Here is an 18,685-nt window from a genome sequence, read left to right as displayed (position 1 = left end):
TGTCCCTGCGGTATACCGCGGGTTAAAATCTAGTTTAGTAGTATATTATAATACCTAAATTTTTATTTTTTTATTTTCATATGTTGCTTTTTTCAAAAGTTTATTTTCTCTTCTTGTCACATATATTGTGTTTTTCTCCTTTTTATGAATATCTTAGTATAGAAAATGTTATATTTTTAAAATGTTAATTATAATGTGATGGCTAAAAGTTTTAATTAGTGAGATGGTCGTTAAAATCTATCGTAGTTTATAAGATAAAATCTTTATTCAAATTAAACACTAAACAAAAAAATTCAAGAGGACGAACTATTTTACATGCACAAGCCTAATGTTGTAAAACGGCTCTTGGGCCCAGGCCCAGGACCAGACCAGCCTATATTTTTGTCCCTAGTTCTTCTTCTTCCTCGACGGTTAGCTTTTTTTAAGGGTTCAGGTTCTCTAGCGATCTGTCAACTTTTTCCGATTGCAATCTCTGGTTATGTTAATGAGAGAGCGGATTCGCGATTCTCTGCCTCAACGATTGTCGTCACCTTCTCCGACGAGTGACCGTGACGGGAACGAGTCGAGCATGATTAAACTCGGCGATGTTTCAAGCCGTTCCGATAAAATCGATATGGTTTCTCACAGAGTCGACGAACAGAAACACGATATTGACGGAATCCGGCAAGATTCTGATCTGTACGATGTAGAGATTCAAAGAAGCACTGAATTTTCTAATAAGGACCGACGAGAAGAAGAAGAGAGAGACGATGAACGTTATACGAAACATTATCATCTTCAGGAAGATTCCGGCAAACGTTATCCGGAATCATCGAGATTCATCACATCGCATGATCATCCATCGAGATTGAGCGACGAACCTAAGCCCTCTAGATTCATCACATCGCATGATGATGAGTATTCTCCATCTCATGGGAAGATTAATGTGTTGCTAAGGAACGATAAAACTAAACGATTGGAATCGATTTCTCGTGAGTGTAGTGATTCATCTCGTCATAGTGAAGATGGTAGAGAGAGAGATACTTATAGATATGAATCATCCCCTCTGTCACAAGTTGGGTCTAGTGTTGCTGATTTCCAAGATGAAAGCTCTAGGCTTGTAAGTTCAGATTCTAGATCTTTCGGTTGTGTGAATGATTCCGATGAGAGAAGAAGACATGATTATGATGGGAATCTTTGTGTACCACAGGTTCTACGTACTAGACGTGTCGATGATTATGTTGGTAGAAACTCACCAAGGGATCAACAAGTTAGAGATTTAAGTCGTGGAGACCATGATTCACCAGTTGTGAGCAGGTGTGTCAAAGAGATAGTGGATGAAGCTCGGGATAATTATCATATAGGCTCTGATATAGCAATGAGAGAGTTTCCCAGTGTTAGGCATGAGGTCAATAATGTGGCTAGAGAGAATGATCTTTTTATGCAGAGGAGAGGATCTTTATCAAAATCCCATGTCTGTGGTTCAAATATAGCTGATGTTGATGCGGCCGATACCCATCTTGAGTTTAGCAGGAAAGAGAGGATGGCTGACCATTATGAGTCTGTGAAGGAAGATTATCCTTTTGTGGAGTTGGGATCAAGAGTGGTGGATGAACGAGATGATCACTACAGGAACTTCCGTAACGAAGAAAGAAAGGTTGTTTATTTGGATAACAAATGTCAAGTACTGAGAAAGGATTATCTATATGATGGTGTTGACAGTAAGAAGAATCTTGATTTCAGTGAACCATATGCTGTAGTAGATCGAGATGATAAAGCTTCACAGAGCATAACACGTTGCTTAAATAAAGAAAGGGAAGCATATTTGGATAATGAGAGAAATGCTGTTTTTTCAGATGATAAAAGACAGGAACTGAGAAACGAGTATCACCCTGGCAATGATGGTAGGATACATTCTGATGTAGATATGGCAGATATTGTGGTAGATCAGGATGGAAGAGGAGTGCAGCTTCAACGACGATGCTTAAACAAAGGAAAGGCAGCATACTTGGATAATGAAAGGAAGGATGTTTATCTGAATTACAAAATCCAACAACTGGAGAAAGATTATGACTCTCGCTCTGATGCTAAGATTTATCCTGATGATGTCAACAGATTAGATATTCTAGCAGACTGGGAACGGGAAAATTCCAGAGGTCTAAGGTATAGAGGAGGGTCCTTAAATGATAGAAGGGAAGCTTACTTGCAATGTGAAAGCCAGCAACTCCTAAATGATTATGAAACTAACTCCTATGGCATAATGCATCCCGATGTCAACAAATCAGATACTCTGGAAGACCGGGAAGATTCCAGAGGTCTAAGGTATAGAGGAGGGTCCTTGAATGATAAAAAGGAAGCATACATGCAATGTGAAAGACAGAGACTCCTAAATGATTATGAAACTAACTCCTATGGCATGATGCATCCCCATGTCAACAAATCAGATACTCTGGTAGACCATGAAGATGGCAGAGGTCGGAGGTATAGAGGAGTTTCCTTGAATGATAAAAAGGAAGCATACTTGCAATGTGAAAGGCAGCGACTCCTAAACGATCATGAAACTGACTCTTACGTCATGAGGCATCCCGATGTCAACAAATCAGATATTCTGGTAGACCATGAAGATGCCAGAGGTCGGAGGTATGGAGGAGTGTCCTTGAATGATAAAAAGGACGCATACTTGCAATGTGAAAACCAGCAACTCCTAAACGATTATGAAACTGACTCTTATGTCATGATGCCTCCTGATGTCAACAGATCAGATATTCTAGTAGACCATGAAGATGCAAGAGGTCTAAGGTATAGAGGAGTATCCTTAAATGATCGAAAGGAAGCATATTTTCAAAGTGAAAGCCAGCAACTCCTAAAAGATCATGAAACTAACTCTTTTGGCATGATGCATCCCAGTCTCAATAAATCAGATATTCTTGTAAACGGGGAAGAAGCCAGAGCTCTTGAGCGTAGAAGAGGATCCTTCGATGATGGAGAGGAATCATACATGGATTATAAAAGGGGGGATGCATATCTGCATTACGAAAGCCAACAACTTAAGAAAGATCATGACTATGGCATTGATGACAGGATATATCGTGATGTCAACTCGTCAGATATTATAGTAGACCATGGAGATGCCAAGGCGCTAGAGCTTAGGAGAGTAGCCTTCATTGATAGAAATGAAGCGTATTTGGATAATGAAAGCAAGGATGTTTATCAGCATTACAATAAACAACAACTGAAGTACTACGACTCTGGCATTGATGAGAGGATGTATCCTGCTGTCACCAAAGCAGAGATTGTGGACCGAGGAGGTGCTAGAGCTCTAGAGCGTAAAGGAATGTCCTCGAATGACGGAAGGGAAGCCTATTTGCCCTATGAAAGCCAGCAACTCCTAAGAGATCATGAAATTGATTCGTATGGGGTGATGCATCCTGATGTCAGTAGATCATCAGCTGGCAAGCAAGATGAGGAAGCTCTTCGAGGCAGGAGATATCTTTTTGATGACCGAGATCAAGTCTACTTGGATGATGAGCGTTTGCAACGACGTAATGGTGGTGATGTTAAAGTTTATGCCAATATGAGATATCAAGATGGTAGACAAGAGGTTTATCATTCGAATGATTCAATTTTGCGTACAAGAGATGATTATGGTCTTAGAGACAACGCAAGTGAGGTTATGCATGAGAATATGCCTTATGATTACAACTACAGGGATGCTAAGCAATCAAGAATGTCTTATGAGAAGGCAGATAGTAAAAGGTTCCGTGAACATGAAGTAGCATATGATTACAGAGACAAGCTAGGGAACTATGCAGTGGATGGAGGAATAAGCAGAGAACAATTCCGATACTCAGCTGATGAAAGGAATTCTGGTAATGTTGATCACACATCAACTCGACGCCGTCGATTATCTGCAAAGGAGCGGTTAGGTGGGCGTGTTGAAGAAGATTCACGTGTTCATGTGAAACATAGACTGCATCAGGTTAGAAACCCAAACCTAAAAGGTAAGTCCCATAAGAGGTACCTCTCCTGAGGTCATCATTTCTCTCAACATTGTTGATTCCTCCAAACAAGATTGAGAGAGAAAAGCTCCTAGGTTTTCAAAGGATGGGTGTGAAAACGAAGGATCCTAAAGTTGTAATCTCGGCTCTTTTTTGGTCTGAAAAAGGTTAGAAACAGATTCAAGGATTGAAGTTTTTTGGCAATGGAGGATATTATCTTGGTTAGTAGATATGCTTTCTTTTGGCGTTGAACTTGACTTTAAAATGTTGAGATTTTTGTCTGTCTTTTAGATTGTTTGGTCGGTGGTTTGTATCGACCTATCAATCAAGTAGACAGTGGTTACGAGACGTTGGTCTTTTTTGGTCTCTGGTAGTGACATTGACATCGGAGATCAACAAGTAAATAACTCAACAAGTTTATATAATCTAACAACTTCTTACTATTATAATCTCGAAATTGGTTTTCTTTCTCATTTTGATTGTGATCATTCCTTGGTCGAATTTGATTCAGTTTACATGTTTTGAAATTGAAGATGTATACTAAACCAGACAAGAGAAAGAAGAAGATATAACTAAATCGATTGATTTATATACACAGTATCAAATTCAATTTCGATTCGGTTCAAATGATGGAAAGCTACCGGTCTGGTATTATAAAACCATGAGTCAAAACCGCTTTTTATCAAATACACTTTAAATGACGTCATCTGTCATGTCATCAGAACACTAAAACGACATCGTTTCACTTTTGACTCTCCCCTTGTTCTTCTCTTCTCTCTTCTTCTTTTCGCTTCGTTGCTGCTCTCTTCTCGGCTCCGCCGGAGAATCGTGAAATCTCTGCGACTTCATCAATGAAGAAATCGTCTCATCTCTCTACTGAATCTAAGCAGACCTGAAATATCTCTGTATAATCTTTCTTTAAGATTGATTTCGTACGATCTTCGTGTCTTTTCTTCTTTAAGAGATGCGTTCCAAGGACAAAATCTCTTACTTTTATGATGGTATATTCATTTCTTTCCCTTTTCTTCTTTATTTATGGTAAAGAAACTCCAAAATCCTTGAGATTGATGTAACTCTTGAGCAAGTTTTATCCACTTGAACCGCACTAGTTTTTGTCTTTATTGCTCAATCGATGCATCGAAAGGTGAAATCTTTCATATCTATAGTCTAGAATAAGTAAAGGGTTACGATTAGTTTGGAAATACTCCAGAATTGAGTAGGGTTTTTGATGAAAAGAACAAGGGTTTTAGGTGAAGTTTCTGATTTTTTCGATTCTTTGGCCTGAGTTTAAGCTTAAGATAGAAGCCTTCTTGTGGTGAAGACGACTCTAGTACCTGTGAAGTTGACTTCTTTGATTGGTTTGGTCAAGTCTTTGTTATTTCTTTGCTAAAATATGAAACCCTAGAACTTTTGTTAAATTTGGCATTGCATATAATGTTTGAAATTGTGTTCTTTCGAGATTCCTCTCTGAGAAACTTTTATAGACTTGATAGTTATATAACTTTCATTTTCGTACTTCAGATTTTCTGCATGATTCAAACTCTGATGCGAGTTTCAGATTATATTCTTGTTGATGATTGGAGCCTTTGAGGCAGTTTATATGAGATTGTGATGTTATGCTGAATGTTTTTTTTTGGGTTGCAGGGGATGTGGGGAGTGTCTATTTTGGTCCGAATCACCCGATGAAACCTCACAGGCTTTGTATGACCCATCATCTTATCCTTGCATATGGCCTGCATAGCAAGATGGAAGTTTATGTTAGTGTCTCTTGCTCATCATATATGTTTCTTGTTTTTGTTCTTGATCCTTTTATTCTTTTTGTTTATGATATCACGGTACATCTCGATTGAAATCTGTATATGTTCTCTATTGTTTCAGCGTCCACACAAAGCATATCCTATCGAGATGGCTCAGTTCCATTCTCCTGACTATGTAGAGTTCCTGCAACGAATTAATCCAGAAAACCAGAACTTGTTCCCCAATGAAATGGCTAGATGTAAGTTTTGTGTCTTCATTAATTTGTTTTTGTAATCTACATGTTAAGCTGAAATTAAGTTACTGTGTTGCAGATAATCTGGGAGAGGATTGTCCTGTCTTTGAAGATTTGTTTGAATTTTGTCAACTTTACGCCGGCGGAACCATAGGTAAATATACACAGTTGGTATTCATGTTTGCTTGTCACTTTAGAGAAACGACTGACCGAGAATTTTGTCTATAGATGCTGCACGCAGGTTAAACAACAAACTCTGTGACATTGCTATAAATTGGGCGGGCGGGTTGCACCATGCCAAAAAATGTGATGCATCTGGGTTTTGCTACATCAACGATCTCGTGCTAGGAATTCTTGAGTTGTTAAAACACCATCCCCGTGTTCTATACATAGATATAGATGTTCATCATGGTGATGGGGTTGAAGAAGCGTTTTACTTCACTGACAGGTACAGTTACAAATCCATAACACTACTTCTCGAAAGCTGTTACTATAGAAACTGATTGCCAATATCTTTAAATTTTGTGGTGGTAGAGTAATGACTGTTAGCTTTCATAAGTTTGGGGATAAGTTCTTTCCAGGGACAGGCGATGTTAAGGTAATATTCAGAATTCATTTTCCTGATTTGTGAGGACGGTTTCAATGTGTTTGGTTGAATTGTCATTGTGATGTTTTTTCTTTAAAAAGGAAATAGGAGAAAGAGAAGGGAAATTTTACGCCATTAATGTGCCGCTGAAGGATGGTATCGATGACAGTAGTTTCAACCGTCTTTTCAGGACTGTAAGTTCTTTAACTAAAAACAATGAAAAATTCTCGATGCGTTCACCGTTTATTTGTGTTTCATCATTTCCTTTGATCTCTAGATAATATCCAAGGTTGTTGAGATATATCAACCGGGTGCAATTGTTCTTCAATGCGGGGCAGATTCACTAGCCAGGGATCGACTAGGATGCTTTAATCTCTCTATTGATGGTGCTTTTTCTTCTTGTAATCAAAATCTCTTTCTCTCTTTCAATCTCCCGTTTGCTAATTTCTTTGCGAATCGGGTTTTGAAATGGCTTTCTCTATGCATTTCACAGGACATGCTGAATGTGTTAAATTCGTGAAGAAGTTCAATCTTCCCTTACTGGTATCTAATCTCTCAACTTATATATATGTATGACGCGTTTCTGTAATCTTAAGTTCATTGATGACGAAGTCAGTTCTTTCTGATTGTTTATTAGGTTACAGGAGGTGGAGGATACACAAAGGAGAATGTAGCTCGTTGTTGGACCGTTGAGACTGGCATTCTTTTGGACACAGAACTTCCTAATGGTTAGGTTTTCAATATTTGTTAGAGAAAGTTTAATGTTTGCGGTCTTTGGGGGCTCAGGGGTTAGTTGTTTCTGCAGAGATTCCTGAAAACGACTACATAAAGTATTTTGCGCCGGATTTTTCTTTGAAGATACCGGGTGGTCACATTGTAAGGAGCTCTTATGTAACTTATAGTTCCTCATTGCTTTAACAAAATCTAAAGAGAGATTGAGAATCATTTTGTGTGTTTGAAATGAAAACAGGAGAATCTTAATACCAAATCGTACATCAGTTCCATCAAAGTGCAGATTTTGGAGAATTTGCGATACATTCAACACGCTCCAAGCGTACAAATGCAGGAGGTAAACTCAGATCATCATAGGACAAATTGATGCTTTTATCAATCTAACACTGATCAGTTTTTTTACTTGAATCTCTTAGGTTCCACCGGATTTCTACATACCGGATTTTGATGAAGACGAACAAAACCCGGATGTACGTGCGGATCGTAAGTATCGATAACCACCTTCAAGGCTCTACTTTAGTCCCTTTGTTTTCTTAGTGACTAATGTTCTATATGGAATGTTTCAGAGCGTTCACGGGATAAGCAGATCCAGAGGGATGATGAATATTTCGATGGAGACAACGATAACGATGCGTCATAAAACATCGATTCTTAGAAATTGTTGGTTAATTTTTTTGTTTAGTTATGAGATTTGTAATGATATCAACACTTTAACGGCTACTGGGGCACCAAAACCACTTCTGATTGATTCCATCTTCTTCATGTTTTCGTCTTGGTGTATATGAATGAAGCTTTTTGGTTCACTTTCTCATCATTGTGACTTATATAGTGATCAAATTCGTTATATATTGTACAGTACAATTTGCACTTGATCAAATTCAATTTTATTTTTAGGCAGCCTTGTTAGTAAAAAACACTAAAGATTAATAGAAAAAATAGATTTAAAAACGCTAGTGAGAAATACACAGAGAATTATTAAGACTAAACAGAAATACATTTGAAAAGCAAAATTCAGTGATAATTAACAAAATCTGAGAAAGAACAGAAAAAAAAGATCAAGGATTTGATTTTTCTTGATCAAAATTTGCATCAGAGTCATGGAAGTTTTTGATTGCCAACACTGCTCAATTGAGCTTCTTTTATCAATGGTGATTTAACTCATCATTTGCAATCAGATGGATGTATATGTATATATATAAATCGAGCAACTTAAGACTCGATGTTAAATAAAAAAACATTAGAAAGAATATACAACGAAAACACAAATGAATAAAGAAACAGAGAAAATAAAAACTCATTAGAAAGAATGTAAAACGAAAACATAAATGAATAAAGAAACAGAGAAAATGATAAGCAATGGGGAGACTGAAAATAATTGTTTTCCTGGTGCAGAGGTATTTATTGGGGGCTGCGAGAGAGGTAGGTTTTTTTTTTGTTATATAGAGGTGGTCAGAATCTAAGCCCTAGGATTAAATTTGTTAACCATGGTTAAGTTAACATTATAATTTTAGATATTCCATTAAATATATGAAATTTTTTTATAGAAAAAGGTTTGGTTATTTATTTATTTTTTTGGAGTTTGAAGTTTTCAAGTTTGTCTGATCAATTATTTTTCGTGTTTAGGATTTTCAAATTTGGAAAATATAACCTAAGGTCTGAAATGATTAAAGTTGATGGAGCGGACAAAACCGTCTATGGATTATACTTTTTTTTTTACCATTCTTAAATTAGACAAATTGTTAGGAATGTCTTTCCAAGACTATCATTTTTTAATTCTACCCATTATGTAGTCTATTTTTATTTATAGCCTTTTAACTTTTAATGAACACTAGATTTTAACCTGCGATATACCGCGGGGCTATATTATTTTAGAAAAAATCAAAATGTAATATGCTTAATTGATTATCATTATTATATAACCTATTATTTTGTATTTTTTTGAATATAAAAACCTTATATATATATATAATTTAGTGTACAATTTTAGGATTTAACATGTGGTACGACGGACAATTTTTTTTATTAGTATAGACAATAATGTTAGATTTTACGATTTTTTTGTGTATTAAAGTTAATAATTTTATATATGTACAATTAAAAAACTGATGCTGATAAAATATTAAAACAAGATTTAAACCGTATTATTACTTTTGGTTGATGATATTATAAATTTGTATTAATATCGATCCAAACCCGTCCCACCATATAACTCTCGTGAGATATTACTTTTTATAAGTTTTAATATTTCAATAATCTATTTCAAAAATTAATATTTTTTTGCCTTTTACGTAATGACATATTTTGTAATTCTTACTAAACAAAATAACTCTACAAAATGTAGTTCAATTTTTTTAATGTAGATAATGTTATAAATAAATATTTAGTTTAGTCATAATTTGTGATTGATATGTACTTGAGTTTTTGGACTACCTGTATTTCACGTCATTTAATAGCCTAAATTGGGTAGTTTTGTACATTATTTGAAGCAATAATATTATCTTAATACATGTACATTTTACTAACTGAAAATATGAGATTGATTCTTTATATTACACTGTAAATGAATGATTCAAACTAAAGATCAGAGTGTAATATAGTTTAGCTTAGAAAATAATTAAAACGATTTTATTTATATATTTAGTTTCCTAAATTTTAGTTTAGATTCAGAAAATAATTGTTTAACTTCCTTAGAAGATGATAAACATATATGGAAGATTTGAATCTCTATTCATATATATTTAAAAAATCAATAAAGTCAATATAATTAAAGGATAGATTAGAAGAAATTTTCTTGAATGCTAAATAATTAATTTGTTATTTATAAACGAAATATTAGATGCTGTAAAAAACGAAATATTAAATAAATATGGAAAGAAAATCATACCTTAAAAGATTTTGTATTATTGAAACCGATTTTTTTTAACAGCAAATTAAAACCAAAAATTAATAAATACTTATGAGAGATTTTAGGAATGATAATTTTTGAAGTAATGCTAGATTTTTTTTGAAGTAATGGTGGAGTTAATATAGAGAGATTTTAGGCAATATTTTTGTTTGGTAAATATTTGATTTAAAATGTCGATTGAAAAAAATATATTCAGTGGCATTGAGTCGTAAATAAGTTCCAAGTCCAAGATTTATTTGTTAAAATGGCTGCAAAAATGTATATGTAGATTTTACCCTTATTTGAAAAAGTTTAAGGTTAACAAAATAAAATAATATTTTTCCCGCAAAAGATATTTCAACAATAATTTTCTGCCAAAACTCTTAAAAACTCTTGTAAATCCGACTCTTTAAAAAATCTTGTATATCTTTTTAAAACCTTTTATAAGGGTTCACAAGAGTTTTAAAATAGTTCAAAAATATTTACAAATGTTGTAAAATATTTATAATAATTTTTTTGAAAAGTTGAAAAATGATTTACATATGTTTTTGAAGACTTTATAAGAGTTATAAGGATTTTAAAAACTCTTGTATATGATTTTAAAACCTTTTACAGTGGTTTTAAAAAGACTTACAAGGATTTAATGGATGACGGTAACACGACGATGAAATTTTTAAATCGACATTACCAAGTTTTAAAAATTTATATTTACATATTTTAATAAGCATTAACACAAAATTGATTAAACAAAATATATTTAAGCGGAATCTTACCATATAAAGTATGGTTTTCGAAGTTAGTAACTCATAAGATCGTGACACATGTCAATTTTATCGATCAAATGTTTACATGTGTTATTTAAGATTTAACTTTTTTATTCTCTTATAAAAATAGAAAACCTAAAAAAAGAAACAAATTTATATTTACTAAATTCTATGTCTATAAATTAATAAAAATATTTATTTTTACTAACAAAAACGAAAAATTAACAAATTTGTTTTTATATGTGTTATTGGTCAATTAATTTTTTTTAGCATGTATCAAATATAAAACAAAATCATTTAGTATGGATATTAACTAATTAAAAAGAACATTGAAGTTTCAAATAACAAAATAATTTAATTAACATTAAATTAATTAATTTCAATTGTATTTATCAATGTAATATAATATTTTTATTTTAATACTTAGAGAGAATATTAGTATATTCATACTTGTCTTAGTCTAAGAATTTCAACGCATGTTGTCATTAGTGAAAACACCAAAAATTAGGAAAATATGGTTTAGAGGGATTGATTTTTGATTATTTAATAAATTTGAAGTCATTTAAATTAGTTTGACATTAGGTAAAACTAACTTATGAGATTATGGCATATAGCAAAACTATATCTTAACAATGTTTCTTTTCCAAAATATTTTTTGAATTATTCATTTTTGTTTTGTTTATTATGTTTTGTCATTTGTTAGTTATTTTAATATGAGCTAATATATAGATTTGATATGATATACATATTATTTTGATACAACACTTATCCATTAAAATGAGGTGAGAATAATCAAAATTGGATTTATTATGATGAAATAGATAATTAAATTTTATAGCAAAATGAAATGTGTAAGATTAAAATTTGGTTTAAAAAAATTAATAAAATAAATACAGAAAATTGTGTGAACTACTATTTAAAATTCAAATATCATCAAAGTGTAAAATTAAATTTCATTTTACTATGAAAGTATAAATAGTTAAAAAGGAAATTGTGAAATTGAAATTCAATTTATTTTTTAATAAATTAAATATCAAAAAAGTAAGGATGAGTATTTATTATTTAGAATTCAAATATCATAAATAAAAATTTCTAATTCATTTTTTCATTCGCCTATTTAGGCGGGCCTTACCTAGTTATAAATAAACGGGTCATTTTAATAAAACTCCGTACTTAAAAAGGTGATTTGCATTAATAATTTAGTAAGATGTTTTATATTGACTGATTATTAATTGAATGATTTTTTCATTGGACTTTCTTACATGAGGGGTTTTTGTATTAAAAATTAAGTTTAGGGTTTTTTTCATTAAAATTCTTTAATGGGCTTTTGGGCTTCCCAGCGGCCCATATCCACAACGATTTCTACAAAAACGACGGGTCCATATTCGACCTCCGGAATCGATTCGCCGGTAAACACAAAACCTCCGTAGAAAGGTCCAACGGCACCAATACGGCAATGTCAGACCCATTTAAGAGAAGTTCTCTCTATCTCTCTTATCTTTTTTTTCAGAGATCCTTCACTTTTTTTCTTCTCCTTGAGGTCAAAAACTCTATTTCACTTACCGGCAATCCAATCTTCTCTTTGGAGAGTGTATTCAAATTAGAATTTAAAATGATTTGAGCTTTCTTGAGTTATTTATCGATTTTAAAATTTCCTTCTCGACAATTCACTGATGCTTGTAGATCATGTTTGTTTTGATGGTCTAATCTAAATTTGTAGGGATTTGGATCATTGTTCAATTCTCAAGTCTTGTTTAAGTTTATGAACTATATCAATGGATAAAGCAGAACTAACTTTGGAACAAGTTTGTGATTTGATTTTGCAATACAGTTAATTATTCATTATGTAAGTAAATCTCCAGAATTGATAGGATACACCAAATTTAATTCAATCTCTATTGTTGTTTGTACCTTGTAGGTCTGTTCGTTTGCTCATTTGGGATGTCCATCCAAATGATTCATCTGACTAATCCATCTAAATGATGTTCGTTTCCATTTTTGGTGGTTCAGTAGGATGATCTATCTAATCCTAAACCCTAAACCCTAAACCAGCAAAATAGAGATATCCATCAATCAAGCATTATATAACTACATTAGCTTTACACGACTTTCGTGGCTAAACTTAAGTCTTATTGATGATCCCAATCACTTTCACAAAAACCAATTCAAAGCATTTGGTTAGATAAATAGCAAAAGACAAAACAAAAAACACACTGTAGAGATATTGAACGAGACAAAAAATAGCAAGCTTTGAACATCAATGTTTCATCTTTAAGATAATCCTTCGGAGCTATCTATACAGATAAAAAAATAGCAAGCTTTGAACATCAATGTTTCATCTTTCTAAATACACGACAAATACAAAACTCATAAAATCCATACAAAACCCATATTTCACAGCTAATTCCCATTCACACAAAATAAAACCAATAATCGAATCCATCGAATGACTCAAGGAGAAATCAAACCCATGATTCTTACCTCTCAAACAGTGGTCGTAGCTAGAAACACCTGAAACCCATTAGGAGAAATCGAATCATTAACCAATTCATGAGACAGAGAGATAGAAGGAGAGAGTGAGAGAGAGAGAGAGAACGCACGAGAAGATTCCGGCGAGAGATCCGGCGAAGAGCTCCGGCGAAGTGATCTCGTTTCTCTTTGGAGTATCCCGCATTCTCCTATCTTCCAATTTCGTTTCCAATTGCTTTCCTTGTCTAGTATGAACTCAAAGACAAGCTCCGTGGAAGTCACCTCCTCTACTTCAAGTTCAAATGTGTATATATGCTCTGTTGAAATGATAAAATAATTTATAAAATGATAGCTTGGTGTACACTGAACTTTGAGATCATTCTGTTCGTCCCTGATGACAATGTCTACACGCATCGGATCAAAAATCATCGATTTCAGATCAGAACTCATTTCTTCATTAACCTTAACAAGCATGATACAAGCCTTAAATCTCAAGGTTGTAGGAAGAGACGACTCCTTCAACTTGATTTTCAATGAATCCCCAGAAGTAGCTCTGTGATTGAAGCAGGCAGGCACTTGTGTCCCGGGTAACGTCGCATTTATACAAGTTGTGTGCATGATGAGATCTCTGGCCTCTTGATTCAGTTTGAAGCATTTGGGGAAATTGAGACTAATCTCTGGATTGTTAAAGCAACAATCCAGTCTCTCGAGGGACTTACAATTATCTGCATATAAGTAAGCAAGGGAGTCTGGAAGTTGGGGGAGTGATACCAGATTATTGCAGTTGTTGATTCTAAGATCACGTAAACGAGACATTCTCTGATAGCAATCTGTGAAGATCTTTGTGGAGATCTCAGGAAAACTTTTCAACTGCGAGCAACCTGCGAGATTAAGTGTATCGAGAAATTTCAAGTTGATGTTGATTGGAAGCTCCACCAGATTTGAGCAGTTAGATAGATCAAACTCTTTGAGATTAGTGATATCTCCAATTGAGGATGGGAGTTTCACGAGACTTGAGCATCCGCTAATATTCAATTCCTTCAGATTTGTGGCAGTTCCAATAGAAAGAGGGAGCTCTATTAGACTTGAGCAATTTCCAAGATCTAGTTTCTGGAGATTAGTCGCATTCTCGATAGCGGGGAGCTCCACAACACGTGAACAATTTATTAGAGACAATTGCTGAAGATTATTGGCATTGATAGATGGTGGGAGCTTCTCAAGACTCGAACAATTTTCAAGATATAGTTCCTCAAGTTTAGTTGCATTCCCAAAAGAGGGAAGCTCCACAAGACTTGAGCACCTTTGGAGATATAATCTCTGGAGACTGGTGAGTTTTTCAATAGAGGAGGGGAGCTCCACTAAACTTGAGCAATCTCTAAGCTTCAATTCTTCGAGATTAGTTGCAGTTGAAAGATTGGGAAGCTCTTTCAAGTCTTCAGAATTACTCAAATCCATCCACTTGAGATTTCTAAGTTGCTGCATTTAACAAAGAAGATCATGTTGATACAATTGGCTAATAAACCTTTACGGAAACAAATTCTAGATTTTTTTTAAAAATGAGAGTTTTCATCAAAACTACTTACTTTAGTTCCTTCCCATAGCTTCCGAAGCTTGCTGAAACTCATATGTAGTTCGACGAGAAACTCCGGATTAAAAGTAGAAGGCAAACATATATTCTGGTAACTATACCACTTCAGTGATCTAATCTTTGGAGAATGACAAATCAAATCTTGTAGTGCTAACTGCAGTCTCTCAGTTGGAATGAGAGCATTGATTCTAACGAATTCAAAATCATTCATTCTTTCAAGAGCTTTCTCACTTATATTCAAATAATCCTGAGTCCCAAATAAATCGAAAGTTATCCCTATAAAACGCCTACTATCCTGAAATAAAGCCAAAAGAAATATAAGTAATGATGGTTTGTTATCAAATAAACTCAATTAACAGGGGGCGATGCAATGGCAAAACTTACTATTGTATCGTCACTAAGTACTTCACATATATCCCTTTCACCAACCAAAAGCTGACGTTTCGTAAAGCCATGATAAACGAATTGCTTACGAGAAGTTTCTCTTCCGAATTGTCTGAGCAAAGTATGCATATTTATTGTGTCTCCATATAAGGAATTCTCATCAATGGATATGAGAGATTTCTGAGCTAATACGTGAAGACCTTGTTTCACATCCAAGAACTTGTTTGCAAGAACCTCTTCCACTTTGGTTGTTGATTCGTAGTTAAAAAGGCAGGCTATATAAAGAAGGAGATATTTATCTTCGTCACATAAGCCATCGTAACTGAACTGTATAATGCTCCCGATATTTCCGTCGAGGCTAGTTTTTAACCTTGGTAGTGTTCTTTCCCACTCTGGCTTGGACTTCCCCCGCAAAGCAGAGCCTAGAACCTTCAATCCCAAAGGGAGTTCACCAGCTAAAGCCATAACTTCCCATGCAATCTCATCGAAACCTTCATGTGGTTGTTTCTGACCAAAGGCATTCATACAGAAGATTTGAAAAGCCTCGTCATTTGATGGATATTTCACTTTGTAAACATGATTTATCCCATGAGCCTTCAAAACTCCTAGATCTTCTGTTGTGATAATAATCCGACTTCCAGGACCAAACCATCGAGTTTCTTTCGCCAAGGCATCTAGTTGTCCTAATTGATCCACTTCATCGAGAACAAGAAACACTTTCTTGTCTCTCAACCGTTCTTGAGCCACTCCTAAATGAGAAATCATGATATCTTTATGATTGATCATCTGGGACAACATTTGGTTTTGTAGTTGCAATTGTGCACTGTACTCATCGAAACAAGGTCTTGGATAGATTCCTCTGATATTCACAATGATGGCACTAAGTTGGAATCTGTCGGAGACTTGATTAAACAGAAATCTGGCGATAGTTGTCTTACCAATCCCAGGCGGTCCCCAAATCCCGATCATCCTTACTTCATCCAAATCTAGGCGCAACAATTGTTCCAGCATATCCATATGAGCTCTCATCCCTACTAACCCGTCGAAATCTCTTGATGGTGTGAAACTATTTAACATGTTTGAAACATCAGTGGCTATTTTCTCAATCATGTCTGCTTCATTCCTCCTGACATTAGAGGATAGATATCAAATCAATATACAACCGTTATGACAAAATGGTCATGAAGATCTGAACGAATACACTTTAACAAGTAAATCTTAATTATGGAGAGTAGAAATCAAGAGGACAAACCAGTTGCGAGAATGTTCTCCGGCGATTGTGGCCACATCCTCCAAAGCTTTTCTCCATCTCTCAACATACTCTTTTGTTTTACCTTTACATGTTTTTGTGAAGGCTTTTCCAAATTCACCGGTCTGTTTCTTTATGTCAGTTGGATCCACTTCATAGAAAATAGTCATGACTATCTGACCCAACAATTCCCTACACTTCATGATTTCTGCTAATTCATCAAGGCACCAAGATGAAGAAGCATAGTTCTTTGAGAGCAAGACGATCGCGATCTTTGATCCTTTGATAGCTTCTTTGAGCTCATGACCGATCGACTTACTCCTCTCTATATTATTATCAATAAATGGGTCAATTCCCTTTCTTCTGAACGATTCGAGGATGTGACTAAGAATGGTTTTTCGAACATCTGCCCCGTGGAAGCTCGGGAAGACGTGGTGTTTCCAGATTCGAGACACTGAAGTTGGAGGAGATGGAAGAGATAAAGCAGAAGATTTAGTATATTTGTTGTCTTGTTGGAATCTGAATTTTGTAAAAGCTGCGGCTGCCACTGAACCAAGGAAAATAAGAATAATTTATTAGTAAAAAGTGAATCAAGATTTAAGATGGATGAAGGATTAACAAAGAGGAAGAGGCCTCTGTGTGAGTGTCATGGATACAGACCGTTGACACATAAACTCCATGGATGTTTCCAAGATGACTCATCCTGAATGAATCTGCAATTCTCAGCATCGTTTGTTGAGCATATCTTTCGTCTTTTACGAGATTCGGAATCAACATCCTGACTCGTTGCTTTCCTCTTGGAACAGCCCAAGCTCATTACAGAACCCATGAGAACTTTGATTATCGATGAATCAAGAAATTAATATAAAATCAAGAACACATAATCAAGAAATGAGCTCAAAACACTAATCAAAGCATCAATATCAGCATAATCATCAAGAGCCAGTCCAATCAATTCGATTCCACAGTGATAAAACCTTAAGCAAAACTTAAAAATAGTTGGAAAATCTCACCGATACATGAAAGGATGAGAAATCTCTAGAGAGTTGAAGAATCACACGGGTTTAGTGTAATTTTTGTAGTTGAAACGATTTGTGTGACTGAAGATATAGATCGTTGACGACTCTAAACTCCATGGATGTTTCCTGGAAAATATAGTGAGATTTTGTGGAAAATATTGCAAACGACAAAATTACTGTCCCTATGCTCCACCATTCACTGTCTCAAACAAAGTTACGTCCACACAATATATATTTTTTTCTTTCTATTTCTCTCCTAATAATAATAATGATAAAACAAAAGAGTTAATATCATTCAATCTTGTAAAGAGTTCATATCATTCAATCGTGTAAAGAGTTCAGTTTAACAAGATTTATATCAGCAAGTTTCAAGCTTCACATCATTTTTCTGTTATAATACTGTCCAGCAAAGACTCACAAGCATCTTCTAGCAAGTCCAGTACCTATGAAAGAAACAACTAGACAAGTAACAGATCAAGATTCAACTTTCCAAGTGACTTTTGTCCTAACAAAATAGATCAAACAGGAAATATAAGCATTCCCCCTTGCAAAATTCTCGAACGGAAGGCAATTTGGGAGTGACAACAATGGTATGCTAATGCCATAGTAAAGTCTTATAAACCAAATCAACCATTTTGAAAAGACAACATAGCTGAAATTTTATAGGTAGCATCTGCCTAAACCAAAAAGTTACTAATCCACAACTGGCTTAGTCTCTAATGGTAATTACCTTCTCAAAACCTTGAGCTCCACCATCATATGGATCAGGAACAAACTTGCATTGTGTTTCTTGCAATACGAACACATAAGCTTAACCTGAAAACTCAATGAAAGTGTTCTAAAAAGAGTTCCAAAGTCCAGCAAACAACAACAAACAACAACGGTACCTTCTTATCTGCATCGGGCGGGAAATTCCCTCTCGCTTTCCACACATTATAAGCCTTCAATATATCCTCTGCAAACATCAAACATTCATACTCACATTAGCTAGACCTAAAAATTCAATGAAAATGCTCTGAAAAATCTCCTAAAAAGAGTTCCAA

General features: G+C 34.6%; 4 protein-coding genes across 6 annotated transcripts; 2 read left to right on the top strand and 2 right to left on the bottom strand.

Moving 5' to 3' along the window:
- Positions 1 to 383: 383 nt before the first annotated feature.
- AT3G44690 (uncharacterized protein) lies at positions 384 to 4,009 on the top strand (the record flags this gene model as incomplete). Of its 2 annotated transcripts, NM_001339163.1 has the most annotated exons (2): positions 407 to 1,099; positions 1,190 to 4,009. In NM_001339163.1, the coding sequence occupies exons 1-2, from the start codon at positions 479 to 481 to the stop codon at positions 4,007 to 4,009; spliced, it is 3,441 nt and encodes a 1,146-aa protein (NP_001327662.1). In that variant the 5' UTR covers positions 407 to 478. The 2 variants fall into 2 exon arrangements, with proteins under 2 accessions (NP_190055.2, NP_001327662.1); NM_114337.3 differs by having other exon boundaries at positions 384 to 4,009.
- Positions 4,010 to 4,684: 675 nt separating this feature from the next.
- HDA9 (histone deacetylase 9) lies at positions 4,685 to 8,175 on the top strand. The gene is made up of 14 exons (NM_114336.4): positions 4,685 to 4,978; positions 5,622 to 5,734; positions 5,856 to 5,973; positions 6,047 to 6,121; positions 6,196 to 6,415; positions 6,502 to 6,565; positions 6,655 to 6,747; positions 6,831 to 6,939; positions 7,047 to 7,096; positions 7,191 to 7,281; positions 7,359 to 7,429; positions 7,524 to 7,622; positions 7,702 to 7,768; positions 7,852 to 8,175. The coding sequence occupies exons 1-14, from the start codon at positions 4,942 to 4,944 to the stop codon at positions 7,923 to 7,925; spliced, it is 1,281 nt and encodes a 426-aa protein (NP_190054.2). The 5' UTR covers positions 4,685 to 4,941; the 3' UTR covers positions 7,926 to 8,175.
- A 4,796-nt stretch (positions 8,176 to 12,971) lies between these two features.
- Positions 12,972 to 17,888, bottom strand: AT3G44670 (Disease resistance protein (TIR-NBS-LRR class) family). Of its 2 annotated transcripts, NM_114335.5 has the most exons (7): positions 17,637 to 17,888; positions 17,284 to 17,457; positions 16,627 to 17,170; positions 15,375 to 16,500; positions 14,986 to 15,285; positions 13,534 to 14,878; positions 12,972 to 13,444 (listed from the first exon to the last, which is right to left on the bottom strand). In NM_114335.5, the coding sequence occupies exons 2-7, from the start codon at positions 17,450 to 17,452 to the stop codon at positions 13,269 to 13,271; spliced, it is 3,660 nt and encodes a 1,219-aa protein (NP_190053.3). In that variant the 5' UTR covers positions 17,453 to 17,457; positions 17,637 to 17,888; the 3' UTR covers positions 12,972 to 13,268. The 2 variants fall into 2 exon arrangements, with proteins under 2 accessions (NP_190053.3, NP_001078237.1); NM_001084768.2 differs by having other exon boundaries at positions 17,284 to 17,888.
- AT3G44665 (tyrosine phosphatase) lies at positions 17,885 to 18,597 on the bottom strand. The gene is made up of 3 exons (NM_001339162.1): positions 18,530 to 18,597; positions 18,384 to 18,458; positions 17,885 to 18,085 (listed from the first exon to the last, which is right to left on the bottom strand). Exons 2-3 carry the CDS (start codon positions 18,447 to 18,449, stop codon positions 18,023 to 18,025), a joined length of 129 nt encoding a protein of 42 aa, NP_001326879.1. The 5' UTR covers positions 18,450 to 18,458; positions 18,530 to 18,597; the 3' UTR covers positions 17,885 to 18,022.
- Positions 18,598 to 18,685: the final 88 nt, after the last annotated feature.

The sequence above is a fragment of the Arabidopsis thaliana genome, chromosome 3 (assembly GCF_000001735.4).
Source record: "Arabidopsis thaliana chromosome 3, partial sequence".
NCBI lineage: Eukaryota > Viridiplantae > Streptophyta > Magnoliopsida > Brassicales > Brassicaceae > Arabidopsis > Arabidopsis thaliana.
The sequence above is the reverse complement of the archived record's forward strand: the minus strand, read 5'-3'. Positions and strand labels throughout refer to the sequence as shown.

Bases quoted from the DNA above. Each gene is read 5' to 3' on its own strand.
- HDA9 (NM_114336.4), top strand. From the start codon at position 4,942: ATGCGTTCCAAGGACAAAATCTCTTACTTTTATGATG. The intron at 7,623-7,701 runs GTAAACTCAGAT...TGAATCTCTTAG, and splicing joins CAAGCGTACAAATGCAGGAG to GTTCCACCGGATTTCTACAT. The intron at 7,769-7,851 runs GTAAGTATCGAT...GGAATGTTTCAG, and splicing joins CCCGGATGTACGTGCGGATC to AGCGTTCACGGGATAAGCAG.
- AT3G44670 (NM_001084768.2), bottom strand. From the start codon at position 17,452: ATGGGTTCTGTAATGAGCTTGGGCTGTTCCAAGAGGAAAGCAACGAGT. The intron at 14,879-14,985 runs GTAAGTAGTTTT...TGTTAAATGCAG, and splicing joins AGCTATGGGAAGGAACTAAA to CAACTTAGAAATCTCAAGTG. The intron at 13,445-13,533 runs GTGCGTTCTCTC...AATGGGTTTCAG, and splicing joins TCTCTCGCCGGAATCTTCTC to GTGTTTCTAGCTACGACCAC.
- AT3G44665 (NM_001339162.1), bottom strand. From the start codon at position 18,449: ATGTGTTCGTATTGCAAGAAACACAATGCAAGTTTGTTCCTGATCCAT. The intron at 18,086-18,383 runs GTTTTGAGAAGG...TTTCTTTCATAG, and splicing joins ATATGATGGTGGAGCTCAAG to GTACTGGACTTGCTAGAAGA.